Here is a 20,908-nt window from a genome sequence, read left to right on the forward strand (position 1 = left end):
AACTTGGATCTCATCCACCATCCTTTTTTTAATTTTTAAATTTTTTTTTTAAACTTTATTAAACCAAGCATTCTTCAGATCAGGTAAAAGCCATCATCCCAGGTCTTGAATCACTAAGTAATAATCTCTGCTTTTTATGGCAAACAGCACTTCAGTCAGGGAAAGATAAAGTCTGAAATGCTTATATTGAACCACAGGGTTTTGACAGGCCTCTTACTTACAGCAGTTTAAATCTGAGTCCTCCTCTGTGATCGACTCTTGGAGCTCAGGGTGCCAACCTGAGAATATTTGCCTGAAGAAAATGCATTAGGAGGCCATGGCATTACTGCATGCTTCAGAGAGATAATTTTAAATAAAATTCTAAGCTCTGCCATGAGGTGGGGCTGGGAGGAATCTTCATATTAATCCTTTATTTATTTCTCTGGCAAATTTCAATATTATCACTTAATTATCATTTATCCTCCCTCTTCACTTTAAAATTCCCTCCTGCAAGCCTCATTTCCACTTAGCTTTTCTAAGCTCACTTACACAGCAAGCCCTTGTTTCTTCTCTGGAGATAAATTTTCCCTGGAAGTATTTTTATGAGACTGGACTTTTTTTTGACTTTCCTTCCACCTCCTTCAATATTGTTCCTACAACAGTCTGGTCCATCTCACACAGTTCCTTTCCATCTGCTACATTGTGTGTGTTTTCCCTGGGTTTTACTGCTTAATCATTAATTTAATTTTAACATTCTGGACCATAAAGAGAATACATGGTACATGGAGCTCCCAGTCTGGACATCTCTTCAATACTAAATGCACCATCACTTCTTCTGAGGAGCTTTGGTAGTAAAGCTTAGCAGCAGCAGGTTTTACCACCACATAATTTATTTTGGACCTTTTCTGGTAATCCAGAACTCTGTCAAAACTGATCTCAATCCCAATAAGCAACAGACTTGTTATTTCTACCAAGAGCCACACTACCTGGTGGCCAGGCTGTCCTACCCAACCTGAACACCCTCAGTGCTTGCCCTTGGGGACAAAGTCAAGACACAGTGTGTAGGGAAGGGGAAACCTTAAGTGTATTTCACCTGAGCAAAGGCCACTTTATAGCCTCCCACTCCCAGCCACATACATCTTTCCATACTCTCCTTTCACTTTGTTTTTCACAGGAAAAATGGTGCCTTTCTCATGTCTTTCCATTCTAGCTATGAGTTAGATGTCTTCTTGACATTTTAGGCCTAAGTGACATGTTTACTATTTCCTGAATTTAAAAAGAACATTCTAACATATACCTATTAAAATATAGTTTATAACTCAACCCCTGAATTCCCTTAGCTGACTGGATTACAACTCTGCTTCCTCCCTGCTTTTCCTTGAATATTTCCTAGTGACAAACCTAGAAATCTGTGAGCCTCAATTGTCCTGAATTGCTTAAGTTTTAACTGCATTATTCAACCTGACAAATGTAAACTTGGCTGTGTCACAGACATCTCACACATAAACCATACAGTGCAAATTCCAAGTATTTCCTCAATTAAAGTCATTTTCATGTCTTTGCTCTTTCAGCTCTTTTCCACCTCTGCCTTTCCAAAACAGCTGCTCGGAGAAATATCAGAGTGTTGGCACAGGGTTGGAAAGAAAACTTTCAAATCCTGCTGAGGATTTCCATCCTTGAGGAAACCAATGCTGGGAACAGCTTCAGCTGGCTCCAGAACCAAACCAGTACCAAAGCCCATTTCCAGCACCAGCCATGGCCATGGGATGCTGTGGTCCCTGCTGGGAGCTGCATTATCCCAGTGAGTCAGAATTGTTTCCTCTGAGCAGATTCCCACTTTATTTCCCATATGTGCAGGACACCCCTTTGTTCAGAGTGTGACAGACACCACTCATCCAGGATATGCTGGATTTTTAGTGAAAATTAGACCTTCCATTTTTCACATCCTCCTCTTCAGACTGGCAAGAGAAATGCAGATGAATATGGGCAATGTTGCATTGTTGATTTTCATTTCCTTTCTCCTTCTGTCGCCTTTAAGAACTCTCATTTCCTTTTTCTAAATTAGTCATCACTCAATTAACTGAATTAAAATACAGCCCTGGTACAGACAGCATCACTCTCCCTTATCAGTTTTCCCCCAGTGGAGGAGACACTGTCACCATCATGTCAAACAAATCTGCTTTGAGGAAATTACAAATTTTCTTGATAAATAGAAGTACCCAGGCAGAACAGCCCTAGACTTTAGTGGCCCAGAACATTTGAATTTATAAAGTAAGGATTCCAGGTCAGTGAAATCTGCTTGGAAGAGCTGAAGAACTGAGTAATAGATCTTGAAACCTTATTGGCAATTCAGATTCATTTTCAAAGCACTGTGAAAAAGTTTCCATTGTGAATGTTAAGAATCAGTATTGGAATGACTGATGGAGAATTGAAATATAATTATATCTAAGCTTGAGGTTAGTGAAAACACCTTTTAGTGAGACACTACAAGAAATCACTTCAATTAGTTCAAATAAACCCCAAAACAAAATAAAAAGAATGCTGAGAAGTGATTTAGTTAGAATAAGAAAGAACATTTGGGGGCAAAACTTATCTTTAATCTACTTGTGAAGGTGATAATAAGAAAAAAGGAATGACTTGGAGCTACAGGTAGATACCTTCAGGTTAAAAGGTGAACAAGCACCTTCTGTTATTATTTTGACACCAAAGATGGTTCATGATTGGAACAAGCCACCTTAGGAAATGTTTTGATTCTTTTATATCAAGACTGGATATCAAACAAGAAATGGGTATTACAATATCTGATTGAGATCACATGAAAGAAACAGTGATCCTTTAGAACTCAAGGGTGTTAAATAACTTCCAAACTTTGTGGTTTTCACCTGTCTGTTAGAAAACCAAAACCCATACAGGGCAGAGTTAAACAGCAAGGCTAATCTCAGAAGTATTTCTCAGCTAGACTCTCAGATTTATAATAAAACATACAGGAAGGTATTAAAATGAAAGTAAAAGAGAGCATTACTGTTATTTCTTTTTGTAACACTCTTGGTGAAATGTTCTTTTTATCATGAAAAATGAAAAATACTTGTATTTGCCTGTGCTAAGTTAAACTAAAAAATTAGTAAATTTAAAAAAAATACATAAAACATCTCAAATGCTCAAAAACATATAATAAAAGTATCCATAGTTATAGCATCCTACCTTTCCTTAAATAGCTGCATTTCTTTCTTGATAACCTTCACCATGATTCCACTTAGGTATAAGGCTTTTAAAACATAAGTGTGGACTTGTTATTCCTTAGCTTTCCTGCTATGTATTTACTTTCCTAATTAATTTAGCCATCCAAAGGGTTCCTGTCTGAGGCTGGAGGCAAACAAACAGCCATAAATACATCTCCATGCACAGCCCTGCTTCTTTTAATCCATGTGAAATCACTGGTGATACTTAAATAAACACAGTGGCTTTGTTCAGCATCCCTCAATGGAAGTCCTGACTGGAAAACAAAATTCCATAATTGGCTGCTGTGGCTCCTGTTGTAACATCACTGCAGGCCAAGGCTGAAGGAAGAAGATTTAAGGAAACATCATGGGAATTTTTGCACTAAGTTTTTTTTTGGGGGGGTTTGTGCAGAAGCAAGTGTGACCTGGCATTCCCACAGCCTGGCTCTTCAGGAGTGAAGGAATGGAATCATGGAATGGTTTGAGTTGGAAGGGACCTTAAAACTCATCCAGTCAGGTTCTGTTAAGACTCACCCTGCTGTGATTTTTCTTACATTTTGTCTAATTTTCCCAGTCCAGGCTCATCCTTGTCTAAGTAGGGGATGGAGGGAGCCCTCTAGCTGGTCCACCAGCTGATCTGAACCATCCTCTTTTCAGAAGAGAAATAAGAAGACTCTGGAGAACATAAATTATGCTCCTTCTGTGCTCCTCCATGCTGCTGCATGAAGGAGGAAAGGGGGCACATCCATTCAGGTGCTGCAGAAAGGTGTTTCCACCCTTAACATTTCCTACACTAACAAGATCTGGGCAAAATGTTTTGGGTTTTTTTGTTGTTTTTTTTTTTTAGACAATGAGAACTGTCTCTGGAAGGACTTATCAAGGACTGGTCAGGGCTAGGAAGGACTGTCAGGTGGGTTATGGGTGAAACACCACAGGCCATATGATCAGCCCCAAAAAATTGGTTCCTGCTTGCCCTCTTGTGCCTCTTGTATGCCACTCTCCATCTCTCCAGAGCTTTGTCATCCTTCCCTCTATAACCAGTCCTTTCCACTGCATAACCAGCTGTGTATCCACAGCAAGATTAGAATGTTATGTCTCATACTTCATAAAATCATAGAATGGTTGGTAGGAACCTTAAAGCTCATCCAGTCCCAACCCCCTGCATGGGCAGGGACACCTCCCACCAGCCCAGGTTGCTCCAAGCCCCATCCAACCTGGCCTTGGACACTGCCAGGGATGGGGCAGCCACAGCTTCCTTGGGAAACCTGTGCCAGGGGCTCAGCACCCTCACAGGAAAGAATTGTTTCCTAATGTCTGACCTAAATCTCCCCTCTTCAAATTTTAAATAATTTCTCTTTGTCCACTATAAAAAGCCCTAGCCCAGAGTTCTTGTAGCCCCCTTCAGGTTTTGGAAAGTTGCTCTAAGGTCACCTCAGAGCCTCCTCCAGGCTGAACAACCCCAATCCCTCAGCCTGGCTTCCCAGGGAGCTGCTCCAGCCCTCTGAGCATTTTTGTGGCTCTGCTCTGGACACACTCAAGCAGCTCTATGTCCTTCTTATGCTGGGGACTCCAAACTCTGAATAAATCACAGCCAATGGTCATAATATCCTGCAAAACTCCCATCAGCCCACTTTATAGAAATGGAATATAAACCAATGTCCTTGTAGTGGAATCACCAACCCTGGAGGTATTCAAAAGTCTTTTCCAACTGTGATGATGCTGTAATTCTCTCAAAGGCTGGGGAGGTGATGGAAGCTCTTCTAATCCACTGTTCATGGGAGAAGACCACGTGCAGATAGGTCCAGCTCATGTCAACCTCCCACATAGCAGCCACAGCCACAGTTTTTAGCAGAAGGATGGAAAAAACTTGGCTGGTTTATGTGTGTGGTGAGAAACTGGTCCTGCATGGCTTGTGCTAAGGTCTCCATCAGTGTGGATAGGAATTTATACAAACATAATATAATGTAATCATTATAAACAAGTAATAACAAATATAAATATAAATATAAATATAAATATAAATATAAATATAAATATAAATAAATATAAATATAAATCATATAAATAAATATAAATATAAATAATATAAATAAATATAGATTAGATATAGATGATATAGATATAGATATAGATATAGATATAGATATAGATATAGATATAGATATAGATATAGATATTGATATAGATATAGATATAGATATAGATATAGATATAAATATAAGTATAAATTAAATATAAATATAAATATAAATTAAATATAAATATAAATATAATGTAATATAATATAATATAATATAATATAATATAATATATATAAGACAATATAATATAATACAATCAATATAAACACACGTCATTGGAGAACAGCAGTTCCCTGAGCAAACTGATGAACATAAAATTATATGAGAGCAAAGCTGCAGAAGTAAAACTACAGAAAAGATGTAAAAGTTTGGAACAGAAAACAGAGAAAAAAAATGATCAGGAAGCCTTAAACTGACCCTGAGCTGCTGCAGAGAGGCTCCTGGCTGCCACCCAGCCCCAGCCAGGGGATAAACAGCCTGGGATTAACCAAGTTATCTCTTTAGGAAAAAAGTACCCAAACCTGTGTACAAACACTGCAAATCCTCCTTCTCCAGCAACACTCCACCTCTTCCAGACCTCCATGAAGCCCCCCGGATGGGAGTGGAGCTTAACTGATCCAAATCAACTGAGAAATGAGGTGGGATATTTTTTTTTTTTTTTTTTTTTTTGGGTTGTTTTTTTTTTTTGTTTGGGTCTGGTTTGTACTCCCTGTAAATGTCAAGAGAATTTGGCTGTTGAAATAATGGATAAGGATGCAGTGTGTTAATGATGGCTTTAATGCATTTTATCTTGAAAAAAAAAGGTAAATCAGTTCTTGGCAAATACAGACCTACTTCAATAAATTAACCCTATGACTTAAAATAAATCCCCAGAAAGCCTTTTTCCCACTGCTCTTAGGAAGCAGCATTTCTGTCATTCTAGACATCCATCCTGCTTTACATTCTTCTGGCTGAACAAAAAGCATTTCAGGGAATAAAAAAAAAAAAAAAAAAAAAAAAAAAAAAAAAGAAATAATCAAAGCTGACTTGTCCAGAAAACAAGAATCAGAGGAAGTAAATAAAATAAATAAAACTCCAAGTGCTATCAGTCTCTTCTTGGTGCAAACCTGCCCTGGGTGTTCTATTTGTAGGTGCAGGAAGGAGGCACTCGATGGGGTGGGACCTGCTATCTGTGGATAGACATTTCTTTCCCCAGGCCTGGGGAAAAATTTATCTTGGAATTACAGGATTTGGACCTGTATTTACAGCTAATCTGTTTGGGAATCTGCTGTGATGTTTTGCCTCAGGCTGCTGCCCAAGACATGCACAAGCTACTAGTGGGACTACTGCTGGTCTTAAGGATTTGATGTCCAGAAAACCAACCTATATCTTCTGACAATAGGTTTTATTCTTTATTTTTGTAGGTTTGATTCTCTTTAGTTATAGTTTAGGCTGTGTTAATACACAGTGGCATCACGACAATTAAAATAATTGTTTAATGGAATTGTTGGTTTAAGGATCAGGTCCTGCTCATTGTCTGTCTCCAAGAGGCAAACAGCAAGACCAGGAATTATTGTTGCCTTGGGAAATGTCAGATCATGGAAAGGTTTGGGTTGGAAGGGACCTCAAAGCTCATCCAGTCCCAACCCCCTGCATGGGCAGGGACACCTCCCACCAGCCCAGGTTGCTCCAAGCCCCATCCAACCTGGACTTGGACACTCTCAGGGATGAGGCAGCCACAACCTCCCTGTGCAACCAGTGCCAGGCTCTCCCCACGCTCCCAGTGAAGAATTTCTCCCTCATCTCTATCCCAAACCTCCCCTCTCCCAGCTTGAAACACTTCCCCCTCCCCACGGGATGTTTTTATCCCCACTTTCCCCACGCAGCCTTTCGCCCACACCACTCAGCCCCCGCGCTAACACCACTGAACGCCCGGGAATCATCACCACACAGATTCCAGGGAATCACTACACTGGGACACGCGTATCCATCCCTGCGCAGCACCCACGGAGCGGGGGGGCGTGGCCTGGAGGCTAGAGGCGTGGCTTTGAGGCTAGGGGGCGTGGTCTGTGTGGCCGTGGGCGTGGCCAGCGCCGGGGTGGGCGGGGCCGTACAAAGAAGCTGGCGCCGGGCGCCGGCTGCGCCGCTTCCAAGCGGGCGGCAGCGGGCGATCGCTTCCCGGTTTTTCCCCCGGTTCCTTTCCCTTGGCTCCGCCGCTGGCACCCATGGAACAGCGGTGCAGACGCTGCCCCACGGCTCCGCGCCCCGGCGGTGAGTGAGACGCGGTTGGTTTGGGGTGGAGTGTAAGGAAGGAAGGAAGGAAGGAAGGAAAGAAAGAAGGGAAGCGGCGGGTGCTTGTCCCAGGGGAAGGCGGGAAGTTTGGGGTGGGAATCGGGGGTCCTCGGGGATTCCGGAGAGCTGGAAGCCTGGGTTTGAGTGTTCGGCTCCCGCCTCGCACCTGCTGCCGGCAGGTGTGAGCCCGAGAGGGGCGGGAGGCAGCGCCGGGGCTGCGGGGAGCGTCCGAGCCACGGAGGGAAGCGGGGCAGGTCCGGCCCCACGGAACACGGCAGCCACGGCATCCCCCCCTTGTGCGCTGAGTTCGGGCATCTCTGTCGGGAGTGGGGAAAGAAAGGAGAGAGAGGGGCTGGGAAAAAAACCTCTAAGAAAAAAAACAAAAAAAAAAAGAGGGTTCGGCAGCACCTGAGCCTCTGAGCGGTTTGTTTTGTGGCTGAAGGCAAAGGGCTGGCATCGGGAGGATGGCTCGGATGTGGAAGGAGAGTGGTAGAGCTTAGGGCTGCGAGCTGGCAGCGGAATAACTTGGGAAAGCTCCTCCGAGCATCCCTGCTCCGCTGCCCGCCCCAGCCCCCCAAAGGTGCCCGGGGCCGGGGGACACGGTGACCCTTGGGGGTGGCTGGATAGCACAAAGCCTTCACTCCAGCTCACTTCGGTTTTGAAGGATTGGCTCCTCGGAATGGTACAGGGAAGGTTCGGTGACTGAGGTTATCTTTTTTTTTTTTTTTTCTGGGGGTGGGGGATAAGGGTGTGAGAGGTTCCGATGTTTTTTGGGGTAAAAGGATGCTTGGATGGAGGGGTCCAGATGGAAGAGATGTGGTTTGGTCTGGGCTTCCAGCCATTCAGCAGCTCAGGAAAGGGCAGCCCAGCTAAGTACTGGCAATGCAATCACCTCAGTTGACTGGGAATTAAAGTATATGACTGTCCTTCAGTATGTTGAAGGCTTTCCCTGTTCCAAGATTGTTCCTCTTTGGATACCGTGGAGGAAAAAAAAAATATCTGGGAAGCCCAATGAATACCAGGCTTGAGTGGTGTGGGGATGGAGTGGCTGCAGGGATCATCCTTCTGGCAGGAGAGACCCTCTCATTGCCCACTCCCACTGAGAGCCTCTGCAGTATATATGGCAAGTGGATCATGTAGCAGAACAGGTTCAGCCCAGTGTATGCCCCTATATTGCCTGGCTCTCAAATTTAATACCTAAATGTATATTTATGTTCATACAGAGAATAGCTGGTACAGTTTACATCTTGCCCTCTCCAACAAGTGCATCTCCCACACTGCTCAGAAATGAGCACCCATCAGTTCAGAGCACAGTGACTGACATCAGCTTCAGCTCTCTCTTGCACATCCACCTTTTTTTTTCAGTACCCACCTATTTTTTTTTTTTTTTTTTTTTTTTTTTCCTTTTCCCATTTTGGAAACTGCAGAGGTTTTTGATATTACATAGTCAAGCAAATGCCTCTGGTAGGTCAGCAGCAAGATTATGCATCTGAGGCAAAGTCAGCTGCTGCAGTGGAGAGGCACTAATTTTAACAGAGCAAATTCTGACTCCAGCACTGCTGGGTTCCAGTCTGTCCCCTCCTGGTCAGGATGCTACCTTGGTTATTCTGAATTAGCCATATGCTCCCACAAACGTTACAGAAAAGCAGAGTGGGTGGAAAACATTTTTTTTTTCCAGATCACAAGAATACATGCATATATAGATGCATGTAACTCCTCTGCTTTTCATTAGAAGAAAGCAGAAATGTTTTTATTAGGCTGTTGACTGGCATGGGGTCTCTCCCTTCCCTCCTCCAGAGATGCCACCCAGAGACAAGGAGCTATCAGAGCCCCCAAAATATGTCAGAGCTGATGGATTGCCATAAAAAGTTTTGATATTTAGAAAAAGAAAACTGCAAATATGCCTGGGCAGTACAAAATGGAAGATGCTGTTGGGTCATCTCACTTCTTACTCCAGAGCAGGAAAGTTCCCCCCAGGTCAGCATGTAGTGCTGCAATTAGTAAATTGATGGGTTTAACCTAATACAGTGACAACCTCACCAGTGTGCACTTTCCTCCAGTGGTATTCAAGAAGTCAGGGGGATGGAAGACACAGAAATCAGCTTGGGATATGTACTGAATGATTATTTGGAGGCTTGGGGGAGGTTATTTTTTTGTTTTATTGGTATTTTTAAACATCTCATTGTTATTTGAAACGGGCCCCACAGTTACAGGGAGTAGCAAGAAATTGGTTGGCAAAGGAAATGAGAATGGGGTTTGTTTAATCTGCTGTGGTCCCTATTTCAATGCATCAAGGTGAGGCTTTGAACAGAAAAGGGAGCAAGACAGGACAGAGCCATCCTTTGACACAGGTTGTTTTCTTGGGGACAGCTGTGATGAATTTGGAAGCAACTCCATTAACTCTGCAATAGATTTCTGCTTCTTAATTAGAATGTGACCCATTTTCCTTGGGAAGTGGGGTAAGGAGTAATTTCTGGATTTTAAATTGGGCATTTGGGTTTAAAGGGAGGTAGAGAAGGCAGTGTTACAGTGTACCCTTTCTCTTGCTGAAGAAAGAGAAAAAGTCCTGACAAATATTAAAAAAAATTTCTAGATGGTGGTAGGGGGATTCCATATTAGCATTGAGTGGAAAAATTTCTGTCCAACCCAAGCTTTTTCAAGTTTATTTTTATTCTGCTGTAATGGCCCATTTTATTTTTACCTGCATGAGATTCTCTGAAATCTAGGGTATTCTCTCTTCTAAAAATTTTTATGATCTTTTAGCATGAGAGATTGCAATGGTCCCTTCTGACCTTAAGAAAAAGAGTACATGTTATATATAACTCCAGCCTATTATAAATTTGCTGCTTTATTGCTCACGCTGGAGCTGAACTCCTTCTTTAGAAGTCATGAACTGGTGACCAAGCTAATTTGTATAAACTGTATTTATCACAGCAGGTGCAGAAATACAGCAGATTTCAGCCAAAAATACTTCCTACCAAGTCAGCCTTTCTCAGCCTTTTAAGTTCCTCTAAGCAAAATTTAGAGACTTCTAAAGTACATTTCTGAGGTCTTGGAGCTGATAGACAATTTATCATCTTAACAGCACTGAAATTATGATTTGATTTCTTAACGTGCTGACTATAAAAGTTAAAGCCATGTTTTAATCTCTATCTGTGGTGCAGAATTTTTAATATAATTTGGGGAATGTACCCAGACAGTATCATTGAGGCACTGTAATACAGTTACTTATCTTTGCACCTCCTTTCTTTATGCATGCATGGCTTTTTTTTTTTTTTTTTTTTTTTTAATATATGCATCATGAGGTGATCAATAGTTTATGTCTCTGGAGATCTCTGGGCTGCAGTAGGATATAGTTCTGTATAATTTAATACACTTGTCTCTGTAGCCCTCACTAAAGTAGGCAATTACTTGCAGTTAATTACTGGAAACTAGAATTTGAGCACTTCATTGGCCCATGTTGTTTAATACTTTTGTTAAAATGTGATTAGAAACAGTGTGGGGAGGGAAGTGTGGGCAGCATTGCTTCATTAAGAGGGCATTTTGAAACACTTTACTTAAAAATAGCAAAATGCAGAATACATTTGCAGGGATAAAAAAAATGTTTTATAAACAAGATTAGATTGAAAAAAAAAAGAAATAAAATTGCTCCCTTTCCTTTCCTGCTCTTGATTGAGGTTTAAGTGATAGCTGTTCTGGAGAATTTTATGCAAACTGGATCCAAAGTGTCACTTGAAAAAGCTGATCTGAATAAGTAAGGGATGTATCCTATGGCAGACACCATCTGTTCTTAGAGGGTAGGGATATATCCTGTTCATATCAATGAGATCTTCAAGAATTTCAAGTACACTACAATTGATCTGGTTCAGTTGTTTTAAACACATCACTGAATACAAATGTTCAGATCATTGACTTCATCAGCTTAGGAAGCTGTTTATAGACTTGCTTAGCTCTGTTATGGATTATTTTTCTTTTCCACCAGCAGAAGTGTGGTCTGTGCTGCCACAACTAGTTTGAACTAGCAGGGTTAGTCTGATATTTTTCAATATTGAGTGCCCAGCATGTGCAAAGAAAAAAAAAAAAGTCCACAAACTGGCCTGAGATTTTATCACATCTGCAAAACTAAATGTACTTTATAGGAACAGAATGTCTCCCTCAGATTTTCAGCTCTAATCTCCCTCTAGAGACAAACTTCAGCAACTGATCTATGGTTCTCATGCAGACCAGGCTGTGCTTTTTTAGCTGCTTGGGCAAAGATCTCTCCCTCCCAATGAAGGGTTTCAGGAGAGGAAGGGAGAACATCCAGAAACTGAACCTGCTCATCCTTGGTCCCTGGAGAATCACAACCCCACAGCTGCTCTTTAGTGAAGGTGAAGTCACCTGCATGTCCATGGAAAGGATGCAATTATCCCTCTTCCAGTCACTCTCTTGGCAGTAACTGTGTCCCAGCAGCTCTGCTAAACCTCTTGGTGTGGTGCTGGGGGGTTTTTTGGTGAAGGATTCCCCTGTCAGATTTTTTTCAGGCTTGATTTGGTGCTTACTGACTGCCCTACAGCCATGCTTCATGTTACCTCCTACCCACTTGTGCAGATTCTTATAAAAGTTTAAAGATAAATCAGCCCTCATCCCCTCATCCCACCCCCAGCAAAAGTATAGATATCAGACCAGGCAAAAACTGCTTTTTTTTTTTTTTTTTTTTTTTTTTTTAATGATATTTAACCTAAAAATTATTGAGCCATGCTACTGAGTGATGATAAAGTACAGCCCCATTAAAATACCTTGGTGATGGGAGCAAGAGGCAGTCAGAAGTCATAAACTAGTGACACATTTTTCAAAGAGCACTGCAATATGCTTAAAAGTCCAAAAATGGCAGCTGTGGCTCTCACACTGCATTCATTGAGAAAAGCTCTCCTTTATTTCCCAGTTACTTTTACTTTTGAAGAGGTTTTAATCATGAAAGCTGATTCAATTGGCAATGTCCACATTGAATCTTGTTGAATAAACAGTAGGGCACATTTTGCTAATTAATTGGGGAAAGCTGGAGGAAAGATTAAGCAAAAGCAATCAGACTTTTTGAAAATCTTCAAAGCACCATTTAACATAAACTGTGTTTCTTTTACCATCTTGCTCATTTACTTGTAGCAAGTACAATAGCAATGGCTGTCACTTAAATCCTTTTTCTGATCTGGAATAAAAAGTCATTGAGTGAAGTCCTGTCTGCTCTGCATGACTTGTGGAGGCACTGAAGAGAATTTTTGCAGCAGAAAAGTAATTTGGCAGAGTGGCTGCTAGGAACTCCTCAGTGCATGCTTGTGAATGTTGAAAAAAGTTTTTTTGGCCCACAGACTATATAGCCATGTTTTTGCATCATTTTAATAATAAAATTAAAAACAATAAATAAAATATAAGTAGATAAAATATAAGATATAATAGAGATAAAATAGATATAAAAGAACAATACATAAAATATAAAACTGCTGTCGTTCTAGCCACCAAACTGCAGATCCACAGGAGTCATCAAAGAGAACATTAGAGAAGAAAGCTGAATAATAACCAATTTACATGCTGTTTATTCCAGGACACCATTTTGCCCACACAACATATGTCTTATGCTGATTTTAGAGGTACACTCATATCTATTGTGTTGCCTTAGTCTAACACAACAAAATAATTGATCAGGAAATCAAACCTCTACTGTTTGAGAGATACAAAAGAGAGTGGAAAGAAAAAGCAGATGAAGCTTTTATTGCTTAGAAGTAGAATAGCAGATAGGAGCACACCTGAACAAATAGTTGGGAGGAAGCAATGAAATTCTGTACACCTGAAATTTTCTGAGGTCTCGTGTTACAACTGAAAAATTTTGCTTTCTTTTATTTAGAAAAAGCTTTCCCCCCAGAAGTATGTGACTTAAGAATGAGGCTCAAAAAGCCTCATCCCAAGGTGAGGCCTTGGTACCATACCTGTAATATCCCACAGGTCTGGTTTCAGAGATCAATCCTGACCAAAAGAAGAGTAGACCTACAGGTCAGACAGGCAGGAAGGCTTTGAGAAAAAGAGTTGGTGACCAAGTAGTAGGTAAGCTCTGAATTAAAAATGAACAGTCCCAATGAATTGGTATATGTATTTCATTCATAAATAATAATAAAAAAATCCCAGCAGTGTGTTGCCACTAATATCTGGGACAGCAGCTAAAAGTTCCTCTTTCCAGAGACAGTCAGACAGCCTGTGGCAGGACTTGGCTATTAGCATAGTGTATTTCAGTCTGACTCCTAAGAAGGGTTCCTACTCTTAGTCTTTAAATTAACTCCTTTGCTTTAATTTAACTCATTTCACCAACAGTTCAACCTGTTCTTCACTAGAATCCTATTATGCTTTTCCAGTAAGGTGTTAAGACAACGATGCAGGCTTACTATTTATGGAGCTGGTGACTCTGAAAATATACTCTGGAGTAAGTGGCTATTCCTGTAATCTGTGACCTGAAAATTCAGCAAGAGTTGATGTTTTGGTGCTCTTAAGCTGCCCATCACTGACCTAATTCAGCTGCTGCTTTACCATTTGCTCCCATTGGGGTGGTGGCAGCACAGCTCCATGGGGACATTCCCCAGGAATTTACCTATGTTGAGCTATCCCCCCTCCCCCTGACCAACATCCTCAGTGTGGGGCTAATAAACAAGATTATTTCTTGTCCAAACTGAAGTAGCTTAAGCTGAGAAAGATTAACAGGAATGGTGAGGACAGGGAGGGAGAACAGAAGGTGAATGACGACAGCCAAAACGGAGCTCGTGCAGCCAGATGAAATTTGAAAGGGACTAAAAATGGAAGAGCAACAAATTCCTCTGTTAAACTGCCTCACATCAGGCAGCCCAGAACAGCCCAGGGAATGACCTTCTGCCCAAGACGGAGCTTGCCCACCAGCTCAAAGCCTCCATAAGTATGGAGAGCACATATTCCTTTGACTTCACATCAATCATAACTTTTTGCTTCCCCTTCCTCCCAGTCTTGATTTCTGCTTCCTCACAACATCACTGCCTGGTAGGCAACTTTTAAAGGTTATTAGAAAAAAGGGAAAATACAAAAGTAATCATCAGTAGGGAGCATCAGGAAGCAGACCTTCTCTGTTCAGGATGGAGTCACGACCTCTGTAAATGCAAAGCTCTCAAACAGAACTTTCTGGATCACTTAGAAACACATCGTTAGTCCTTGTCACACTGAGACTTAGCTTATTGTGGAAAAGTCATTAATTCCTTTTTCAGATTCTCTGGAGGATTTCCAAAACCTGGCCCTTGCATTTCCTCAGGTTGTCATTTCATATTTCAGCCCTTGTAAGCCTCTACAGTACCTGTTCTTCCAACCTTAAATTCATAATTATGGGAGTCCACAAAGACATATTCTGCCCTCATGGCTTCCACTTCTAAATGGAGTTAGGCAACACCCAAATCATGCTTACACCAGCCTTCCACCAAGGTTATAAAGTCTTAGGAAGGCATCTTAATTTGGAGCTTGTATACATGGCCTGCTCATAACATGACAATTTAACTTCAAGCATGGCATTAAAAAAACCCTGACCTTTAAATGGAGTTCAGTCATGCTGTATATATATATATTCAAAGGTTTTTGATAGTTAGCTTACTTTGTTAGTTTAGATTAGCTTGCTGCTAGCTCTGGAAATGACCTTCAGAAGTGTGTGTTGTGCATTTTCCTTCCAGGGTGTTGTGAGTGGAACCACAGCATTTTCAGCATCTTGTTGCTGCAGTCATCCTACAGGCTATGGTGTCAGTGACCAATTTGCAGGGTCAGTGTGCATACCACCTGACTCTGTCCTTAGAGACAGAGCACAAAGCAAATGCTATGTTCACTTAAAAATGACAAAAATTCAACTTTTCCATGGTTTTCTATGGTCTTCTCATCCAGACCTCTTCCTAACTTCTTCCTAGGAGGACGTTACTTTTCCCACAGTTGGGAAGCTCTATCCCCAATTTTTTTCCTCAGAGGCTTTACTTCTAGGTTGCTGTCACTTTCGCCTTTAGGAAGCTTTAATTCCAAGAGACCTTCCTACAAGACCCTCTGTTTTTAGGGCTGCTCTTTTAGTCCAGTTCACACCTTTTCCTCTTTTTTTTTAATTTCTTTCTTCCCCTCTCCCCCCCCCCCCTAAGATAAACCTGTTCTTGCAGATTAAGAAAGCATTGAATTCTCTCGTGGCTGTGGTTCAACTCCAATGAAATCAGATTTTTCAAATAATGCTCTGGATGAAGCTTGGTTGCAAGAGAAAGATTCAGAATGTTCATGTCTCCCAGTGGCTGGAAATATTCTCATGGCTCTATTGAATGTTCCTGTCTTAAATGATTTCATTATATCAAAGTATTTATAAGTCTAGAGTTGGGAAAACTAAACAAGTTTGTTTAGCTGTGAAAAGCATAAACTTAAAGTGTGTAATAGTGATATGTAGTAGTGATATGTCTGAGTATAAAATAATGTGCTTGGGTTTTTTTCTTCCGTTTTCTTCTTTCAGCAAAGTTTCTGTTTGAGAACTACACGTTCACTCAGCAAAACAAAACCAAGTTTTAAAGGTTATTCTTGGTGGAGATCAGTCTATGCCCCATTACCTGCTTAAGTGAAACCAGCCTGGGAAGTTCTGCCATGGCAGCTTTTCTGCTCGGAGCCGTGCTGCTCATTGTCCAACCCCAGATAGTGCCTTCCAGACCTGCTATGAATTCGAAGGCTGAGGCTTCTCAGTCTATTCAGAGAGAGCTTTTAAAGAAAGCATCTCAAAAAAACGACTTCAAGGAAAACATCCATCCTAATGGATCGTGCCAGCAGCTGCCACAGACTGTCATTATCGGAGTGAGGAAAGGTGGAACGAGAGCTTTGCTGGAGATGCTGAGTCTCCATCCAGACATTGCGGCAGCAGAGAGTGAAGTTCACTTCTTTGACTGGGAAGATCATTACAGAAATGGATTGCAGTGGTATATTAATCAAATGCCATTTTCTTATCCCCATCAGATCACCGTGGAGAAAACTCCAGCATATTTCACATCACCTAAAGTGCCTGAAAGAGTTTATAACATGAACCAATCAATGCGACTGCTCCTTATTTTAAGAGACCCGAGCGAGAGAGTACTCTCAGATTACACCCAAGTGTTCTATAACCACATGCAGAAGCACAAGCCCTATCCATCCATTGAAGAGTTCCTGGTTAAAGATGGTGAACTCAACGTGGACTACAAGGCAATAAACAGGAGCTTGTACTACATCCACATGCAGAACTGGCTGAAGTATTTCCCTCTTGATCGCATCCACATTGTAGATGGGGACAAACTCATCAAGGATCCCTTCCCAGAAATAGAGAAGGTAGAGAGGTTTTTGAAGCTGTCACCGCAGATAAATGCTTCAAACTTTTATTTCAATAAGACTAAAGGCTTCTACTGCCTGAGGGACAGTGGTAGGGAACGTTGTTTACACGAGTCAAAAGGCCGAGCGCATCCCCAGGTCGACGCGCGGTTGCTTGAGAAACTCCACGAGTATTTCCATGAGCCCAACAAGAAATTCTTTGAGCTTGTGGGCAGAACATTTGACTGGCACTCATTTGGGGCAAGTTAGTGGTAAGCTTCAGAACCTACAGTTCCAGTGTACATTTGGAGATTTAAAAAAAAAAAAAGGGCATTTAAGCTATAATTTATTTGTAAAATCCATAAATACTTCTGTACAGTATTAGATTCACAATTGCCATATATATATATATATATACTAGTTATATTTTTCTACTTGTTGAAATTGAAAGCATTTTGTATTGTTTTTCATGGTTGTTAACATTGTGTATGATGTGTCTATATGAAGAAACTAAATTATTTCACTGCAGAAGATGTTCTCTTGAGAATGCATTGTCTTTTTAATGAATAAGAAATTCATTTCAACACAACCCTTCTGAATTATTTGAATTTCTGAATTATACTTCAGCCTTTCTGGACTACTCTGGACTTTCTCCTCTAATGGCTAATGAATATGCTAAACTTTACATTCCCATTTTTCTTGCTTGAAAGTGTGATTTAATGATTTGCTTTTCATTTGGAAAGATTGTTGTAGTAAGCAAATTGTTCCATCCTGCTTTATAAAATTATTTCCTGATCAAGTGGTTGTGCTTACACACATTGGGACACGCACACCCAAGGGACAGTAGAAGTCTTTGTGTAATAAGACATATTAACTGCTCTATTTATCTTTAATAATTTATCTTTAATGTCATAGCAAGTGCTCCCCAAATTCTTTGGCAGTACAGTGCAGGTTTCATGGCAGGTTTTAAAGATTCTGTGGCAACCAGGTCATAAAATCCAATTAGCTGTAGAAATATGGTCAACCTGAAACAATTCCTACAGTCTCTGAGTGTATGGATGCTGCATAAAGGAGGGTTGAGAATAGAATTTAAGCAATACCAGGGACATCTTCAAGATTGCTTATGACTGTTCTTACATTTTCTACCACACTTACTCTTTGCCATCACTGAAAACAAACACACCAGAAAAATTAGTTGGTCTACATTCTAAAAGGCTATAATTTCATTAATATAAATATTGCTACACTTGTACCCCATTTAAAGGCTAATCTCTGAGTTAAGCAGGTGCTTCATGCATCTGAAAATTGTCTGTGGAACACTGTTTATTAAATCTCTTTCCTTGAACCATGATGCCAAGTCTTGATTTGCCTTGAGTGTTATGGAATTAACTGCAATTCCAGGAACTTTTATGGTATTCCATCTGCTAAAAATGGAGGTTAGATGTTAGTGCATTGGTAAAAATTACATTTCTACTTGTCTACAGGAGTTTTGGTGTCTTGTTAGCCATCAGTTTCTGGAGTTAGAGTTAATCCTGTTACCACACAAGGCTTACTATAGTGCTTTGATTCTGAGCTCTTCATTTTTCTTGTGTGATCTTGAGTTTAAGCCATTGAACGTGCAGTGGCAACACCCTGTGGATTTCAACTTGCAATGGATTTTTACAATCCTTTATAAAATCTAAATGTAGATTCATAACTGGTTTTTTTCCTGGTGAGATGGTGCAAACTTGGGCACTATGACAAGGCGCTGTCAAGTTGCAAATATCCCATATTACTCTGCTTGCATGAAAATTTGCAGATGCTGCCCCTCTCTCTCCTACTCCTTGTGCACCTGCCCAAGCTGGATTCAACCTCAGAGAGGTCATTGGTGTTGTTTTATAAAGCAGACCTTTGATGAAAGCCAACAAGGAAATGGTATTGTACTCAATAAAATATTTTCTGAATTGCACCTTTCCTTTCTCCTTTGTTTCTCGTCAGTTTCTAGGTGGGAAGACCAGAATTTAGGATTCAACTCTATTTTAATAGATTCCTGTTAAATATTAGTTGAAGAATTTGGACTGGATTGATTGGAAAGCAGTTGTTTGCTCCTGGGTTGGGCTGCATGGTCCATTGCTGACCCAGGGTGTGCAAGAGGGAGGGAAAGTTTCTGGTGGCAATAATGTCAAATATTCCGTGAGGCAAATGGCAAAAATAACAGGATTATAGTACCATCATGCTCCTGGTGAAGCTGTATAAATAAATAAATGCAGGGAGTTCTGTGTAATGGGGGGCAGTATTTTTTTTGTGTGCTCATTGTTATCCTAATTCCTTGCTCATGGGAATGGAAGCCATCTGGATCTAAGAACTCTTGACCCAGACTAAGACCCATCACATTCACCAACTTTTTGCTGGGAAAGGAAAATTCCTACCAGGGTATGTGACCAGGAGCCAGAGGAGCACAAGATGACTGAGATGCATCAAGTTCACCTGCAGCAGGTCAGCAGAGGGCTTAGGTGTTGAATTGTGAATGCCAAGGCAATCTTGACACCTGATGTGGGTACTGAAGATGATTTTAAGTGCCTAATGCTGCTTGAAACCAATGTCTTGCTTGTCATGAAGCAGGACACATCCACGTGTTCCCCCCTGCCTTCCCCTGGCACAATATTTGTAGGAAGAGGAGTAGAGCATGAACTATTGGGTCATTATTCCTGTGTTAATGTGAGGGCCTCATAGCATCTTCTCTGTAGGATCAGCAGGAGAAGTGACAGCTTCAGGGGGACATCCTGAAGCAGAAACTCTGAAGGGCTCACAAAGAGGATGTCATACAAACTGTGTGTGCATGGTACAGGGTGGCCTGGTTGCACAATGCTTTATCTTGGAGGTGGCACAGTCTGGTAGATCTGATGGTGCTGGACAATAAATCACACCCACACTACTAATCCTGGTAATATTTACCTGCCACAGATGCACCAAGTGCCTGAGTGGCAATACTTAAAAGTGGGGGGGGCTCTGATTAGCAGATTAGCAAGAGATTTCAGATTAGCAAGAGCAAACTTCACACATACATTTAAAGATAGTTGCTAGGCTGTTTCTAAAGAAGTGCTAAACAGCCATAAGAGGCAGCAGAAGAAAGTGGAGAGAGAAGGAATTAGAGGCTTAAGCAGGTTCTGAGTGAGACTGCAGAAGCACTAATAGTGAGCTCTGAAGTCGTGCCATATCTAAACACAAAAGAAATTAACACAATTTTTTTTTAAAAATCAGTGAAAATATCTCTCCAGTGCTGTGCAATGCAGGTATTTATCTCTGTAAAATTCTCCCACCTTGGGTTTAAAGTCCAACCACTTCAAAGCTGCTCCAGAGCCTTGTTTCCTCCAGGCAGCTGGCCAAGTCCGTGATCACTTAGGCAAATATGAAACAAATATTTTTAAGACTTTATGAGGCTTCAACGTCCAATTCAAAGGCTGCCACTCCCCTGCAGCACAGGAAGAGATGCTGATAAAGTCATTAATCAGGGTGGCACTGCAGGACTAGGTCTTGCCCTTTGCTTCACAACATGGCTTAGTGTGAAAGCCAGAGCATTGTACCTGCAGCTGACAAATGTTTAAACCCCAATGATTATCCCATGGGCAATCGTGAAAGGAAAGGAGAACATGTCTCCTAGGGAAAAAGCAAAAATTATTACTTAATCAAGAATATTGCTACACCTGCTGGTGGTGGCTTATGGGCCTTTTCCATGTGCTTTGGTATTTTGCCTTTTTCCTGGTGTTTTACATGAGCTACCATCTACAGTGCTTGAAAACCAACCTTGTTTTGGAGCACCTCAGAACAAAAATCCTTTTTAAATCTTGTTTGATCCTACCTGCAGTGCTACACTTTATTGAGGAGTGTGTGAGACTCAGCAATGCAACATATTTTAGATCAAAACTTCTTTATTCTGGACCCCAAAACTGAGCATTTCATGTTCCCTTGTCTGCATTCATTTCTGACTCAGTGTCTGCAGAAAGTCAGGACTCTCATTCCTTGTTGTCATCAACACAGATTTCAAATATCTAA

The 20,908-nt window shown here is 41.2% G+C and overlaps 1 protein-coding gene across 1 annotated transcript; it reads left to right on the forward strand.

Annotated features, from left to right (window-relative positions):
- The first annotated feature begins 7,372 nt into the window (after nucleotides 1-7,372).
- HS3ST1 (heparan sulfate-glucosamine 3-sulfotransferase 1) lies at nucleotides 7,373-18,824 on the forward strand. Its single transcript, XM_071743947.1, has 2 exons — nucleotides 7,373-7,528; nucleotides 16,059-18,824. The coding sequence occupies exon 2, from the start codon at nucleotides 16,187-16,189 to the stop codon at nucleotides 17,144-17,146; it is 960 nt and encodes a 319-aa protein (XP_071600048.1). The 5' UTR covers nucleotides 7,373-7,528; nucleotides 16,059-16,186; the 3' UTR covers nucleotides 17,147-18,824.
- The last annotated feature ends 2,084 nt before the right edge of the window (nucleotides 18,825-20,908 follow it).

This window comes from Heliangelus exortis, chromosome 4 (assembly GCF_036169615.1).
Source record: "Heliangelus exortis chromosome 4, bHelExo1.hap1, whole genome shotgun sequence".
NCBI lineage: Eukaryota > Metazoa > Chordata > Aves > Apodiformes > Trochilidae > Heliangelus > Heliangelus exortis.

What these genes read in the sequence shown, in the direction of transcription:
- HS3ST1 (XM_071743947.1), top strand. Translation starts at nt 16,187, where the DNA reads ATGGCAGCTTTTCTGCTCGGAGCCGTGCTGCTCATTGTCCAACCCCAG.